Here is a 17,353-nt window from a genome sequence, read left to right as displayed (position 1 = left end):
TAAAAGAGGTTAATCGTTCCGATTAAAACGACTGACTCAATACTTGTCGACTCTTTTAATATTATTGTGGTAGTCTTTAAATCTCATATTTCCACCTACGATTACATGTATATATAGGAGGAGTTTTATTTGATATTCTTTTGGAAGTCACTTATAATATGGCTATGGACGTTACACGGAGTTTCTAAACCGAGTACATAAGCACAAAAACTGGCAACATCCAGAAAGTCAGTGTTGCCACTTTGATATCATTCCTGACCTAACCTGACCTGACCTAACCTAACCTTTCGTTTGCAAGGGTTGCAAGGGACTGGGCGCCTAGAATGGGGCAACAAAATGGCAACACTAAGTCTTATGTCCTCGGTTTAAAAACTCTGAGTAACATTACATAATATTATGGCAACATTTGACAAAAAGTGTTTGTTTCTCAAATAACACAAGTACCCTCAATTCATTTTTAGAATGATAAGGAATGAGGCTTTCGAAATAGTCCAGATTCAATTACAGTAGTACAAAACCGCGAACTTTAAGTGCATTCATTATTTTGTTGGTTATGATGTGCCATCCAAAAGCTGATGTCATATGTTCTTAGTCTATACTCTCCTAACCCTGATCTAATAAGTTATCGCCAGCCATGAAGCTGCATTCTGACTGGATCTGGGTCTTATCTGGAGGCTATCTGGTAAAAAATCAATGAGATCCGCCTTAGTCTTGCGGCTGTATTGAATACATACACGATAATGTCAAGTAATCCGAATACTGAATTCAATGCGTCCTCAACTGTTTGTCCTAAACTATATCCTCACCCTCTTAACGAAGCTCCGAGATGTGTCTTAATTACGAACCTGTTTTTCTTGAGTTAGAATTCTAACTGAGACTCTGAGTGGAGGCCGAATGATATAATTGAGAATTGTCTGTGTCGAGAGATATTTCTTTCTCATTGCGACCATGGGTCGTCAATCATCTGGTAATTCATCTTTAAATACAGTATGGTCGTTCGTTCAGGTTTCTGAAAGGTTAGACAACGACTCCTTTCCTCCTTCAAGGCCGATAGTATAAATGATCGGGTGGTCTGAAAGGGGATCATCTCATTCCCAAGAGGATAATGAATAAAAAGTATGTCGGGGAAAAGGCTTCATCATATCAAATTACAGTCTTCGTTTATCATAAACAGGTTGTGCCAACCCGATGAAGCAAACGTAGGGACCAAACATGGGGGTGGAGACATCCACTCAATACGCCAGGCACATGGGGCACTTGTTTCCTCTCAAGCTCAAGCTGCAGTATTTTTACTCGCCCAAAAATCTTTTCTGAAGGTCCCGAGACAATTGAAGACATAGAAGAGAAAATCGCAAAGTTGATGTCCTGAACAACATATATCAAAGAGAGCCAGACAGAACTTAGTCTTTCATGAGGTACGGTTAACCATGTCTTTCATGTTGATCTTGGCCTCTTTAGGGAATCTGCCCGCAAAGACATAGTGCATCGATGGTCAAAAATCAAGAATTTGAAAAAAGGCCGGACAGTTAGGTGAGGGTTGTCGACTTTAACGGCATAAAGAATGTTGAAAACCTGATTTTTTTGTTTGCATGGTTAAATCAAAATTTGACAGAAAAAGACCGTCAAAGATTTACTTCGCAGGCTCATGTCTTGAAATCATCTGTTTATTTTAAAGATGTAGGCCTAGTCTTATTAGTTGATTCTCTCTTTCAGCTAATTTCGGACCCCAAGAGAAAAAAGAGAATGAAAACGACTAAAGCTCTGAATAAGAAATGACATTCCAAAATTATTTAGGTATCAGCAAACCTACACCATGAGTCCGATGAGATTGGACTGTGGACTAGAGTTCTTTAGGGGAGAAGAGGCACTCCAGCCAAGCCACTTGAGGCATTGTTTTGCAAACATTTTGGTTGTTTGATAGCAGAGTGCGTGGCCGATCCACTTCACTTGCATTACTCAGTGTCAATCAAAGAAGTTAAGCAAGCCATCAGCTCTTTGGCTCCCTGATTCGGTAATTTATTTTGAGAATCACATAACTAAATGTTTTTACTGTCAATCCCCATTACACACACCAGGGCGCCTCGCTGGAATAGAAAAAGTCTCATAATGTTGATTCTTTCAAGATATTTACTATGGACTAATCTAATACTGAGAATTGAAGGAGGCAATAAACTAAATACTTGTTTGATCTTTTGAAGTGGAAGAACCTGAGATAAACGAATTAATGGTCCAACCTGATTGCTTAACACCAAAATGTGCTCACAATAAAACTTCACTAGCTAGCTGAGAGTGGCGTTTCTACTCCTATAGCTCTAGATAAAACTATGGAAAGAGCGGGAAAAGCGTTGGCATAAACTCGGGTGCGTTATACCATAAAGCGATGAGCCCGGATGTAAAAGAAGGTGCTTGTGAAAGTGAAGAAGGCCATCATCGTAAAGGTTGTGCTGTAAAGGGTTCGTTCAACATGTTTTGTGGACATAGGAGCAAGTTCGGGTTCTAGGGTTTCAATTGCCGTATTGTTTTTATCATCAGTATCCATTTATTCTCTTGTTTTCCTGTTTTCCTATACCTTATTTCATCTTTTGACCCTCGAGTGGACCACACACTAGACAATAACGCAATCTGGATAGGACAGACTCAGTTGGAAAGTTGATGCAAATTTTTATATATACATAAACTGTCCCGGATACTTGTCCCCTTTGGTTTTAAATCAATTTTCCAAGTGAAATTGACCTTCCCTAAAGACACCAGATGAAGCTGTCTACCTTCTCAACGTCTTTTAATTATTCGGAAAAGGAGGTTGTCTGATAACTTTTGGAGTATATTTGGCATCACATTTTGTCATGTCATTTCGAGCGTTTGCATAAGGTGTTCATTTAGGTATGAATGTTTTAAGAAGATTGACAAAATATTTCATCCATATTATCCATTCACATTCGAAAAAAAATAGTTCGTGGGGTTTCACTGGCCACTGTCCATCCCTCCTGAACAATGAAAGATGACATCACGCCAGTTATGGTACATCAATGCGACTCGAAGTTAAAGCCGATTTTTTTTGCCATAAACTAGACTTTGGCATGCGATCTGAAATGGGGATTGGTACAAATTAAATCAGAATTATACCTTTGCAACTGGTTTTAACTTAACCTGGAGAGGGGATTCCTGTTTGATAAAGTTATAGCAAGGCCCCTCAAGCTTTAAATCTAGACAGTATCATGCCTCTAATTGCAACGTTAACAAGAGGGTCAAAGCACAGCAGAACGACCCTGTGTCAGGTTTTACGCAGCATGCCACTCATTCTTGTCAGTATACCCACTTACTCCCTAAAAAGTAAGAGTGTTTCTTCAATCGACTCGACTTTCCGTAGTTCGTTAAAAAGAGCCCTTTTCCCCGGTATGGGTGCATCGGCGCTTTGGAACTGCTTTTTACGCCCTTTGCGCGGACTTCCATTTTTCTCGCGGTCTTTCAGCAGGTGATTTCCCGCTAAAAGCAAGGGAGATGGGAATTGGTAAAAGAAGCGCGAAATCAGTACTTGAGGGAGCCTCAACCACTGAAAACGCGTGCCAAAGCCATACCTTGGCGAGGTGCGGGATTGGAAATATTTCCGAGCCTAACTTGTTTTTGGTTTGTTTCAAATCATTTTCACTGATTCTTAAACATGTCGCCACTGCCGTTTGAAGAAGGAACTTGGGCTCAATCAGACTGGTCGGATTGGATTCTGAAGAAGCTCTACTCTTTCCACGCTCAAGCTCAGAATTCGAGTGAAGTAGATTCTGAAAACATGACTCTGTTCTTTCATGTGGTCAGTGAGATGCCCAATGGTAGCGCCATCCTCAAACAGCTCATCTCGAAGCATTTTGTGCAAAATGTCTCGCTTCATCCCAATGGTGATGATCCGTCGATTGATTTGGCTTTTCATTGTGAAAACTCCAATGGTGCCACGAAAAGTGAGGTTCTGCTGGCTGATAAAATTGCCTTTTGGGTGGAAGCCATCCTTCAAAGTAAGTTTTTTGGGACAACAATATATCCATTGATTGAAGTTTAGATCCGCCCATTCTATTCCGGATGGAACTCGCAAGTTTCGCCATTCTAACTAGCTTATGTGATTGAGTTGGAAGCTCTCAACACGTCAAATAAGGAAAAGGTTAGCAGAACAAATTAGTCACCCTGTCAGACCAGTTAACTTTACGGGAAAGCCTGTTTCCCTCCATCCCGCTATCCATCCATTCTCTTGGGCACAAGCTCTTGGAACTCAATTTGAGAAGGGTTTAGCTTCAACAAAATTACAGACAAATGGAAAGGGCGGACGGATCCCTTTGAACTTTGTTTGTTTCAACAATGCGCCCTGACTTTGAGGAGATTTCTTCCCAAATCCATTTATCTGCAACCCACCAAAGTCTCAAGAACAAGGTCAAAACGCTCAAAGGCAAAATCCTTAGACATGACATTCAAATAAAGCTAAGCAATTTTCCCCTTTGTAGACAGTATAATGGTTATACAATTCGATTTAAGCAAGAATTCAGTTTCCCAATTTGGAATGGTAACGAAATATCTGAAACGAATGGCGGTCACTCTCAAGGGAATTAGAACAATGTTTGCCCCAACTTAACGTTCCCCATGATAAATACTGAGTCGTCCATCCACATTTAAAGATTCTCCCCCCTTCCTTTCATCCTCTTTGACTAGAATATGCCTGAAAGCCTGAACCCTACTTAGCAGTCCACATTTGTCAAGAGCAGGGCGGTTTTTTTTCATGAATCTCTCCAGGGGATAGCGGTCCATGATGTCCAAGGGGCGACAAGAGTGGTACTGCATGCTTCGTTGAGCAATGTGTACTTGGACCAGCCTCAAGGCATTATGCTAAGGTTATAACTTTGGTTCACTCAAGCAATATTTCAGTCGTTTCGTAGCTCATTTTAGATTGGCCTTGACAGGGTTACCTTTTTTAATGACATGTTATTAACCCAAAGCCTTGATGCATGTTGGTTTTAAATCCGAGACTTCATTTGCATATTCTCCCCAACTCCATTCAAGGTTTGGTTGGCAACAAACAGACCTTTGGAAGCTTACACATGTTGAAAAACAAGAGTGTTTGAACACAAGCCACCTCCAATTCCAGTGTTTGTCCCGTGTTTTTGATGACGTTTAGAATGTGAGACAATTGCACATCAATGGATTGGCACGGACGACCCTCAAGTCTGGTCTTGACCTCCTGGGGCGTTGCTATGATGGAGAAAGCTCTTGAGTTGAGATAAGTCTGAAAGGTCCATCCAAAGAGCTAAGAGTACAAACAGTGTTGCCGGAGGCTCCAGCTGGTTATTATTCTATCTAGATTCCGATCAATTAAACTCTTTGACAAGATACGTGCTAGAGAGCTCCATTTACACTTTCTCTTCGGCATTTTATATATCATTAGAAAAAATTAGAGTACATGAAGGAGAGAAGTTGAAAAAGTGCTCGTTTGAATTAGCCAAAATTAGGAGTCCGCTTCGTACTAAAAAATACAGCACTCTCATCAATTATACTCGAACTTGAACCCTCAAGCAAACATACGCATCAAATAATCTAATATCCTCAGGCATACCTTTTAAAAGAGGACAACTCCCTTACTTGAGAAGGAAATCTACTACGCAGGTTTCCAGGTAGATGCAACACAAAACCCGCCTTCAATTTTTATCTATTTAGCAATATGCCGTTCTTGCGAATTGTGAAATGAAAATTAATAAATACGCAGTCGTTCTGAGGCTGTTTGGTAAAGATCAAAACTGGTTTTAAATCGCCAATCCATTCAAACTGTGAGCCGATAAAATTGGCGAAAAGCAATACAGACCAAGAAATGCAATTGGCTTCAAGCATGGTCAAAATCATGATATGATGTTCATGGTTTGCTTGGAAAAGGAAATGGCCGAAATAAGAAAGAACACTCGGGAAAAAGCCTTCTCTGATTTTGTTTTGGGCTTCACAGACATTTCCAGACCGTTGCAAGGAATATAAGTAACAGTTTTGTAATGAAAGATTGCATATTCTCTGTTTTCTTGTACTTTTGATTAAATTCCAATTGAGGAGGAGTAGAAGAAACACCTCGAATCATTCTACTTGAGTCTCTTTTTTCGTAGGGCCCACGTGGGTTCAAAGCGTTCAAATAGCGATGCCTTTGGATTTCAAGAGTTGGAGTTTGAAGAGGAATGTGTCAAGTCTTGAGTCACCAAAAAGGTTTTATTTGTTGGACACGAGCTTCAAGTCTTGACCTTAATCAATGTATGTGCTGAATAGAAGGTAGACAGACCAGAATTGACTTGTTTCGTAGGTTCAAAAGCGACCAGATGTGCTTCGTGAGTGAGTTGTTGAACCAAAAGTAATTGTTTGGAAAACATTCCGCACTTGTTCTCGTTCAAGGCTGCATCGTTGTGGCTTTGAGACCTTTCAGGGTTTCCTTGAAAAATTCAGGTGATTGGATGTAAATATCAAAGACCAGACAATCCAGATGCTTTGGAAAGTGGTGAAGCCCCGAAAACTTTAATGGGATAGAAACAGCTCCTTTGTAATAGGAGTATTTCTATGAAATAGTTGTTCAAGGTGAAGTTGTTGTACAATATTAATAGTATTAGACATAGTACAATGCCAATGAATTAGTAAGTGGAGCCTCATGTGAAACGTGGGAATTGATGATCGAGGACACCAAAGGGAACATCTTGAAAAGAAATGCATTGCTTTAGAAATGGAGATGCATCGCCTTCAAGACAATCGAGATCCGAACTAGTTTAGTTGGCATAAATTTGTGGTTTCAAAAAAGACCTGTTATTCTTAAAGTGGCCGTATGATAGTGAATACCCATGCATTCGTCTCTGATCTTCTAACTATCGCACGAAATAAATGTGCTCAACCTCGAGGGGACAACTTATTCATACCTGTCACATTCATAAAAGCCCAGTAATGAGTGCCGCCATGGATTACTTAGCATCTTTCTCTTTTGAAAGCATGGTTGATGGCCCACAGAAAAGCCCTTGTTTCAGAAATCCTTGCGGAAAGAAAAATGCCAGAAAATCGAGAAGATCGTAATTTCCTTCGTGTCATTTAATGTTTTAGATTCATTTCCTTCCCAAGTCCTTGAAGTTTCATTTATTTTGCCATCTGTTCCTTCCACTCTAAAACATTCATGGTTTTGCAGTCTTACAATCGAATCAGAAGGAAAGACGCAATAAGCCCTCAGAGGTCCATTTCCACCTCATCAATGATTGACACCAGCCTTGTCCAACTGAAAATTTGATATTGAGCACGTCTGAACACCTTTAACCTCTGGTATTACAGGTATTGTGGCCATTATTGGGATCATCTGCAACACAACGGCCATCGCAGTTTTGGCCTCCTCGCGTCGTCGCCTCAGCAGCGTATTCAACAGTATTCTATCGTGTCTCCTCATCATTCACACATTTTACATCCTGACCAATATGATACTAGTGCTGAGAATGTGGAACCAATCCTACTTTCTCGATTACCTTTTCCCACACTTCCTCTACCCTCTAAAGCCCCTGCTCCTCCACAGTTCCACGTTTTTAACGGCGGTGATGGCGCGAGAGCGCTACAAGGCCATTCGACATCCTTTAGAGTATCGGAATGCCACAGCGGGAATATCGCCGTGGAAAACAGCTTACTCTTACTTGATCCCGGTATTTATCCTGGCATTGGTTTTTGTGAGTCCGCTATACTTCGAGTCCAAGTTAGTGGATGTCCAACGGGAGCTGACCTTCAGCGCAGCAGATGGAACACAACAAATGGTGAGGATTTGATCAAAACACTCTTTCCCCTCTCATCCACTCAGTGTGCGATCTGACCCCCGTGTAACAAAACCAGACAGTAAATCCCTTTTGACCGACAACCTTCTTTCCTGGACTTGAGCCTGTCTTTGGAGTAGTTGGAGGCCATGTGGTCCAAGTGAATGACATCATTCCTCCAAGAGCTAATTTTTTCTTTGTATGAATGCAGGTATCAGTCTGCGGTATAATGTGTACCTAAACTATTCCAACAAATTAGACACATGGAGAGCTTTTTGTTGTCAACCACAACAGCAACATACGTCCTTGCGGCAACAAATGTCTCGAATGCTCTCAAGTCCTCGTTTATTATCCATAAGTAGGTTACCATTGCCCATTGGGAAGATGGCAGGATCGAGAGAAAAGTAAATGAGTTCAGCACTGATAATTGTCATTGGAAAAGAAAGATTGCCATCATTTATAAGTGATTAGGTATGTCATGGAACATCGATATTAACTAATAGTGCTTTGCCTACCTCACTGAAATGGAAACAATTTCCCTTGAAATATACAGTATTTAGATTGATCAAGTTTTTGACCATTGAGCAAGACATGTTTGAGCAATGCTCAGCGTGGGTTCAAGACTATCCTCTCTAACTAGCCTTGTTCCATTCCTTTGTGAGTGGAGGAATAGGCCCCGTCCGTGTCTGTATGTGTGTACGCGTACGTATGTCCAACTTCGAATTTGTTTGCGATGGTGTTGCTGTCAAGAAGTCCAGTTGCGTTAAGTGATAAGGGCAATTGCTTCTTTGTTCGGAGTTGTCAAGGGCCTCTGCAGCCAAGGCAAAGCTGAGGCTCCTGTGGTTGATAGAAAGAGAAATGTTGTTTCATAACATTTATTTTGTTACATGCAACATGATCATAACTGGCTGGTTAAGTCTGGACAATCCCAGGTCAGCTTCCTGTGTAGTAGTCATTACGTTCCAACTTATGCTAGTTATGAAGAAACTCATCATGCGAACGGCCAAAGATGTTTCTTCCAAGGAAGGAAAAGAAGAGGAGGAGGCTCTGAGCGTAATTGAAGATCAATTTTCATGTACAATTGCAAGAAAATAATGATGCTTTATGAGTTCCAAGTTGAATGTATTCATAGCTAATGAACAGCTAGGGAGTGACGATGGGAAAAGTGACTCCATTTTTGAGCAACAGTTACAACATAATTCAATACTAGGCTTTGAACAGAACAGCAATCGGCATTGAATTCGCTTTCCCCTCAGAATGAATGAATGAAGCAAAGGCTTCAGCTCTTCCCACCTTTTCAGTTTTTCCGAGTTCGTGTTTTTTTTTTATTTCTCCTGAAAGCAAAATGATTTTATGCAAGGGGTAGTTGCAAGTCCAAAAGCAAAACAGGACGAGTTCACTGATTCTAATCATCGCGTGGCTTTTTTTGTGTCCCTGTCTTCCACTTTGTTATTTTTAAAACCTCTCTTTTTACTCTTTCTAGATAAACATGACCCAACACGAGCTCCACGTGACCGAATTCCGTCTGAATTCTCACTATATAATGTGGTACAAGAATGTGGCCACTTTGGTTGTGACCATCCTGGTGCCCTTGTTTTTGATCACTTGGTGGAACTGGCACACTTATTCGGTGATCAAGCGGAGGCAAAGGCTTAAGAACCGTCCGCAATTGAACATCAAGGCTTGTCTAGCCAAAGAAGAAGAGGCCAAAAAGGCTCGAATTCTCTTCGTGATAGTTTTTATTTTCATCATGTGCAATCTTCTTCGAGTGATCTTAAATGTGGAGGAAACTGTGTCCATGCGAGCTTATCAGAACGCAGCCAAGCAAGGCTGCAACTCAGTTCCTCTTTGGGCACTAGTTATGAACACGTGCTCTCAATTCCTTCTGACTCTAAACGCCACTTGTGGTGTGCTTATTTACTGCGCCATGAGTCAAGACTTCCGGCAGCAATTGTTCCAAAAGTTTGACCGATTCCATTCGCAGATGCATCAAAAATGGTTGGGCGATCAGATTGTCAATAAAGAAGACTCGATTTCGGGCGTGATGGTGAATATGAACGCTCGAAAAAGTGTCGTCTACGATCTAGTGAACGGCATTGGTCGTCAAGACTTCGGCGGGGATGACAATTCCACTTTACTAAATCAACATAATTTATCCAGGGTCACCCTAGGGACGTCTTCTGGAAATTCAGAATGTACTCCCCACAACTCAGGTTCATCCAGTCTCAATAGCTACCTTATCCATGCTATCGGCAGCTACGACCTTCCAAGGTCATTCGATTGCGATGAAGCCTCGTTGGCGGCCGAAGAAGAAGCGGTGCCGTTGGTGACTAACAAGAAGGCACGAAGACTTCGAGGTACTTTGGAGACCTCTGCCCAAATTCCTACTCCACAAACGAGAAAAAAGCACACCTTTGTGACAGTGTTGGTTCATTAAATTTTAAGAGACACTTGAAAGTACCCATTGCAACGGGTGGTTTGTTTCTTCTACGACCAACTGCACACAGAGTTTTCAACTTCTCGTCATTAAATGGAAATACCAACACGCTTGGAAACATATATATTTTTAATAATAATACATATCACCATACCGCACCGTTATTTTCTTCAATCGGTTGGCAATTTTGAACCAAGTTGTCATCTCGGCTTTTCATATTACAATTCTGGCTGGAGAAATGAAATCCTGCGACGTACGGAAACCTCTCTCTACCTAACTAATGCATTTCTACAAACGCGGAAAATTAAACTCCTCTAATATGAATTCTTGTAGTCTTCGGAGTTGATGCAAAGTTTGCATTCGACTCTCTCATTTTTGAATGACGTCACATTGTATGATATCTAGATGGTGGCAAAGCTTGGCCTCAGTAGGTTTTGAATCTTATTGCCATATTTTTCCGAGTCTTTAATTGGCAATCAGGATAGAACTTATGCATCCATGTTTTACTTTTTTGCATTCATGAAGTCATCTCAGATGAGGTCGTGGTTTGGTTGACGTACAATGGATAGCGAATCGCTCCCTGTCGACTCATTGTAATGATAGGAACTCGAAAGGTACATTTGGCATGAGGTCTGTACTCTCTTGCATTCTTGTGTAAACGGAACTATTTGTTTACTGATGCAGGAAATCCTGTACGTTCCTCTTGACTGATGAGTCGTTGCTGTCAATTGCTCGGGGAGGTCGACTTTGAAATGAATGGATCCGTATTGTTAGAGAGGCTCTTTGTGCCGCTACTTTCTATGAAACTTACAGTCTCACGTCAACTATTCCAAATAGGCCACAGACGGATCGCTTTCTCTCTACACAGTGGTAGGAATACCCTTTAAAGTTTTGATGGAAATTCCAAGCACAAATTGGCATTTTTCTACCTCAAAAAGTCATAGGGAACAACTTTAATTTTATTGTTTTATGGAATTCTAGTCCACATGAAAAACTTACATACTTAAAAACATTATGAAAACTAAAATTTTCAAAAACCTACCCAAAGTAAGTTGGGAGCACATCTAGTTAGCTCTTGAATATAAATTATGATATCATCTATTTCACCGCTACTTAGTTACATCGGATTTAGTGGTCCAAATTTCAACGTTTTTAGCCCCAAAATGCCCCGGTTATATGTTAATTCAATTTCCCAAAGAATTAATATCGATTTTCAATATCATAAATACAAAAGAGTATTTTTCCTTTTCTTTTTATATTCTCACAATAGCTAAAAATGGGATATAATGTCACTTAAAACACACTATAAGTGTAATCTTTGAAAATGTGTTCTACAATCATCATTTGTACACTTAGTTATGCATTCACTTGAATTCTGAAGTCAATACATACAACAAACAATGTTATAGATTTGGTCGTTTCTTGAAGACTTTGTTGAAACTGATTGAAAATAGCTTCTTTAAGGCTTCATTGATATTTGTGAAACTTTCAGTGACCAGTGACTCAACTAAATGTACCTTGGATGCTTTTAAAATATTTTTTTTAAAAATCTGCTTTTTTGAGGATTTTAGATATGGTTGTACAAGGTTTTAAGTTGATTTGGAATTATGCAAGAAATGGAATTAATCTTTCATTTTTTGCGATAGTGAAAAATCGATATTGATTCTTTGGGAAATCAGTTAAAACGCATTGTTGGTTGCGGTTGTGTTTGAATATGAGTCAAGGAGACTCGCAAATTATCATCTTATCGCATTCATCGTGTTGAGAAAAGGTACGCGTATATGTACGAAAGTGGATTGCCTCCATAAAGTTAATATCACCTTTTTGGTGGGTGACTTAGAGATTTCATCAAATCAGTGCAAGATTTCAATGGCGTGTTTAGTCATGAAGTGCTTGAACTTGCTCTTGAGTTGATCAATTTGGTGATTTTGCATTCCTTTGAAGAACACAAGTATACACCATGAATGATCTGTTTCTTTTTTTGCAGACTTCCTTACCGCTACTAGGATTGCAATCACAGCAGTTAAAGACGAAATCCTTATTCATTTTACTTAACTTTTATTTTCATATATTTTTTGATCGATCAACGAGCTGGCTGATCTGGCTAACCCATGAATATAAAGTTCATCAGGAATTTTAGTTAAAAGCTTTTCCTGGTCTGATTTGAATCCTGCTATTGGATCAACGCCTACATACTCCCTACCAATATTTGAAGGCAGCAAATTGAACAATGAAGGAGCCCGAGAAAGAAGAGGGTTGGACTTCATTGTTCTAACCTAACAAGCCTGGACTCTCGAAGGCTTGAAGATGCTCTCAAAACGCACATTAAACCTCTACGGTCACTAGAATTAACCCTTAAACCCGGGTTGGGATAAAGCCCATGAATGCATTTGAAAACGTACAGTATCAAAGACCTTTTCGTACTTATTCTGAATACTGTACAATGCCAACCTTTCTAACCTCTCCCAATACGAGAGCTCTCTCATATCTTCAATGTTTCTAGTAAAACATTTTTGGACCTGCTCGAGCTTTTGCAAACCTGCTGAACTAATTGGGGTCCAAATGGGAGAGGCATATTCAAGATGTGGCTGGACAATCGACTTGTACAGAGTTAGCATCGCGATACTGTCTCTGGGTTTGAATCAAATGTCAAGATTTTTACAAGAATCTAGCCCTATGGCCAAAAAAGAGACAAAGATTATTCTTTCAAGATTAGGAAGTACCTGGGGGTAACCCTACGTCACAGTCTGGCTCCAAAGAGGACTGACTTGATTTTCCCAAGAAAATAGCATCGTCCCATCTCGAAATGACAATTTCAATGCATTCCAGGACTATGAAAGTCATGCACACTTCTCCATAGGATGGGGACACACTAAATTTTATTTTATAGCTCATACATATGTCTTATGACTAAATAAGAGTGCAATTCGAAGACGGAATGAGAGAGCTCTCGTATTGGGAGAGACTTAAAAAGTTGGGATTTTACAGTGTTCAGAGTAAGTACGAAAGGTGTCTGATACTGTACGTCTGCAAAAGCATCCATGAGCTTTGTCCCTACCCAGGATTTGGGTCAATTCTAGTGACCGTAGAGGCTTAATGTGCGTTTTGAGAGCAATGTGCTTCCTTCTACTATTCGTGAGGAATACGTACGTAGGTAGGCGTTTTTGATCCGGTAGCATCCTTCAAGTCAGACTTGGCTAATTTTTTAACTATCATCCTATATAAACCCTACACTCAAGGGTTAGCCCCGTGTGAAAACTCAAAAGGTTGACCTTTGGCTGATCATTAATCAGATAAATGTTAAGAGGTAGCAAAAAGGCAAATACAATGTCCGGGATTACATTCTGTGTATCGGTAAGAAAAGACCGTGAAAAATAAAAACAAAAAAGAAGTCATTGATTGCAAATTGTTTTATTGATGACAATATATTTGCTTGTCAAAGCGCCCATCTCTATTGACTTGTAATCTCATTGTTCAGTTGCGTAATGACTATAGGGCGGGTCAGAATTTTTAAAAAAATGGTTTGATGTTTTTGCTCAAAAAACTATTGAATGATAATTTGTTCAAGCGCCACTTTTTTCTGCAATTTTGACCTGGAAACCCACTTTCATATGACTTCATAGAAATTTAATTGAGCTTATTACTTTCAAAAGTTGAAATATTACCAAAAAATGAAATCATAAGCAAGATTTTTCTACATTCCGTCAACTTTATAAAGCCTCTCAAAGTGAAGTTTGTTGTCGGGGAGTAAAATTATCCACTCGACAGGCGAATTGTCTCTTCCATGAACTTTTTGTATCATGAAATTTTAGACATTGTTACTGCAAGGAAGATGCAAAATAACAATAAATTAGATTGCCAGTGCAATATCCAGCATATCCAAAAGTGCAAGGCAAATATCATGTCAAAATGTTCAAAAGATAAGCATTTGATATTTCAGTCTTCCGGGTAGCTATGATTGATAATAATAAAAAAATAAAACAGGTTGAAACCATCCAGGACGAATTTTTCAAATTGTCCAATAGTTTTAAGTTTTGAAGGGGATTAAGAAATGAAGGTATGCCCATTTATACGCAAGTTTGCAGAGCAAGCAACAGTTCAATGCTTTGATGAGCAACAACAAATGTTTTCGTGTAACCATGAAGCCTTACTTTTTGGAACAATAATTATCAGAGGCAACTTCTCATATCCAACAATTGGAAAACCTTTTCACTTCCCTCCTATTTTTCTTAACTTTTTATCGTTATTTTGATGATAAAAAAATATTTTTTTTTGGTTCAAAACGTCATTTTAAAAATCTGCTCTCCAATGAAGACCATTCATAATTGGTTTGCAATGCACCTTAGATTATCATTCTTGAGGAATGTTATCAATATCTCCATTTAAGCATGGTTGATTGTATTTGGTTTTGATTGGTCAGCAATCAACTTTAAAAGTGGATGCAATACATTTTTTTGGGACAGAGATCAGAAATCTTTTCAACCAATAGAAACTATTGAAATTATAGTGGTAAATTGTGGTAATCGGTTTTTTTTACAGAATTCATTTAGGCGGGTTCATGATCAAAACATTTGGTACCATTGGTCGCAGGGATCTTAGAATTTTTTTCTTCTTTTTATTGTTTTGGGGTTTTCATAGGGTTTACTAACTGCTACAAGGAGGGTGATCCCTGGGTCACAACAAAAGCACTTTTTGACCATTTTCATTTGTTTTCATCTCTGGTCATGCGAACTCATTCATGCGTTGGCTTGCATGTTCACTCACATGGATTTGTTGGGGGTGGTTTGGTTCCATGATTTGACGAGTGTTCTGTTTTATTTGCGTTAGAAAATGAGCTTCTCTCATTTGCATTGCAAGACGTTTGTAATAAAAAAAGCAAAAGAACGTTTAAAAACAATATCTTTTTCGCAGACATCCTTTCAACTACTGGGAATGGAATTCCCAGCAATGGAAGACGAAAACTAATACATTTCATTTAACTTTATAAAGCTACATCGGAAGCCATACAATATGACTCAATGATCTCATGCACATAAACGGGTGGAAATAGCTACAACCCTGTTTGGAGCATCCCTTCTCATGGGACTTGAGAAGGACAAACTCCCTAATTTTTAGACACCACTCTGGGGGAGCCAATTCACAATCTTTCCCTGCCTTTTTACATCTTTGTTGTTTATGGACATCACAAATATTTAGAGCATTATCTATTATGCTCTCCTTGACAAATTGAAAAGGATATACTAAATCACGAGTGTCACATGCACTGTCGCTTTTGTCAACATTTGGAGAAATTCTTCCACACAGTAATGTAGTGTCTTGGTGTGACTAACACCGGCTATCAAGGTTTCCACAAAAAGGCTTGTTAACGGTGGATGGAATTTTCCCATCCAAAATCAGCTCAAGACAGTTCCTTGCAACTTCAGACAGTCCCTTGAATAAAGCTTCCATGGTTATCGAAAGCAAAACTGTTACTTGTCGGAATAATTGTAACACCGAGTAGAAACTTCAATATAATTCGGATGATTTGGGAATGGGTCTACCGACCATGACAAGCAAGATAGGAATAATGAGGAGACATGGAAAACAAGAATGAAGGTAGATGTCGCAACCTTCATGTCTGTGAAGTTATCTGAGAACAAGAGAAAGGAACCCTGAACTCCATATTTAACAGTCACCAAACCTCATTGTAGTGTAAGCCGAAAAATATATACCGGTTCCGACAGTCGTTACGGAAGTTCCCTACCACAAACACGTGTAAGTCTACCTCCATTTCATTTCAACTAGAACAATCCACTCTTTATATCCATTAGGTCTAGTCATTCTTTAATATGTAGTGCAAATTACCACAGTAGAGGTACGGAAAGAAAGAGTCCAAACAAACGGAACCTACATATCACCACACTTGTTAAACAATGAGTGTGAACCTGAAAGCATTGTTTCAGAAAATATGCCTGACAAAGTACTCATATAATCATATTTGACTAGAAAAGTGTTTGTTAAAGAGTATAATGATTGGAAGGTGTTTTGCTAAGTGTTAAGTGACGACGTTTACTTTTTGTCGAAAATTGATCAAAAACTGACGGATTTTTTAAAAATCTGTTCCACCTGAGAAGTAGAGGTGAAAGCTAGAGACAATAGTGAGAGAATGGCAACGTCAACAAAAATCAGCTTGTCTGTGATAAGACCGTTTTGTCGTTACCTCGAATTTCATTGGTTCTCTTCAAGGTTCCAATATTTGCAAACCTTTCCTTGCCATGTTTAAGAAAAACCCTCTATTGGATTTCAACTATCCCCTTCCAAGTCTTGTTATTTTCAAAAAAAATTCACAGAGCTCATTTCACGTTTTAATTTGCTTTTGTTCCCTCCCATTTTGAAAAGCCGCACTGTTTAGAGATTGTCTGATAATCTTAAGGTTGCATAGTTCAGGCTTCTTTCCACCATTATTTCACGCTTCATCTCCAAATGTTGGGATGACCAAAATTTGTACTTATCAAGTACGATTGAACCCGTTTCTTTTCCTAAATAGTGGTGCCAACTGATGAGCAAAATCATGACACCCTGGTGATAAACGTTATTCTCCACCAATTAGTTGGCGGTGCTCATTTTTTAATTTGTGGCAAGATGTTAAAAGGTGTAGATAGAGACTTTAAGGGTTATTAATATCGTGTTAGGTTAGGTTGGTTTAGGTTAGGTAAGGTTTTATTAGGTTTGATTAGGTCAGGTTAAGATTTAAAAAAGTAGCACCGCCAACTAATCGGTGGAGAATATCGTTTACTCACCCTGGGCTCGAAAAGAGGGAGGGAGCCGATTTTCAGCTATAAAACGAACATGCATTCAATAAGAATGTTTGTGTGAATGTTTGTGCCCAACACGTATGCAATGAATATCCGATAAAAGCTGATTTTGGATTTCATTAATGTCAAAGGAATGTGCATGACGTGCAAAACACATTGGTAATCAAGACTTCAAAATTGGAAGCATGTGCTACGGTCATCTAGTTAATTTTGACGGCAACCAATCATATTCTTGGCACCGAGATTGTTGACAAAGCCATTCCCTTACTTTAGTCTACTTTATTCTCTAGTGAAAGTAAACAGGTGACGACATTATATGGAGCAAAACTGTAAACAACGTACCCAGTACT

General features: G+C 39.3%; 3 protein-coding genes across 3 annotated transcripts in view; 2 read left to right on the top strand and 1 right to left on the bottom strand.

Moving 5' to 3' along the window:
* The window catches only part of LOC131884958 (transcription factor sem-2-like), a 95,215-nt gene that overhangs the window by 29,703 nt on the left and 48,159 nt on the right, over nt 1-17,353 (bottom strand). The window lies entirely within an intron of this gene.
* On the top strand, nt 3,198-10,362 carry LOC131884954 (FMRFamide receptor-like). The gene is made up of 3 exons (XM_059232856.1): nt 3,198-4,001; nt 7,309-7,775; nt 9,256-10,362. The coding sequence occupies exons 1-3, from the start codon at nt 3,659-3,661 to the stop codon at nt 10,207-10,209; spliced, it is 1,764 nt and encodes a 587-aa protein (XP_059088839.1). The 5' UTR covers nt 3,198-3,658; the 3' UTR covers nt 10,210-10,362.
* Nucleotides 15,922-17,353, top strand: part of LOC131884952 (basic proline-rich protein-like) — a 7,667-nt gene continuing 6,235 nt past the window's right edge. The window contains exon 1 of the mRNA XM_059232851.1: nt 15,922-15,963. The gene's annotated coding sequence lies outside the window, so the exon portion shown is untranslated. The remainder of the gene's footprint in view (nt 15,964-17,353) is intronic.

The sequence above is a fragment of the Tigriopus californicus genome, chromosome 8 (genome assembly GCF_007210705.1).
Source record: "Tigriopus californicus strain San Diego chromosome 8, Tcal_SD_v2.1, whole genome shotgun sequence".
NCBI lineage: Eukaryota > Metazoa > Arthropoda > Copepoda > Harpacticoida > Harpacticidae > Tigriopus > Tigriopus californicus.
This window is presented reverse-complemented; position numbering and strand designations above follow the sequence as displayed.

Coding starts and splice junctions, on each gene's coding strand:
- LOC131884954 (XM_059232856.1), top strand. CDS start 3,659: ATGTCGCCACTGCCGTTTGAAGAAGGAACTTGGGCTCAATCAGACTGG. Junction 4,002..7,308: donor GGTGGAAGCCATCCTTCAAA/GTAAGTTTTTTG, acceptor CTGGTATTACAG/GTATTGTGGCCATTATTGGG. Junction 7,776..9,255: donor CAGATGGAACACAACAAATG/GTGAGGATTTGA, acceptor TACTCTTTCTAG/ATAAACATGACCCAACACGA.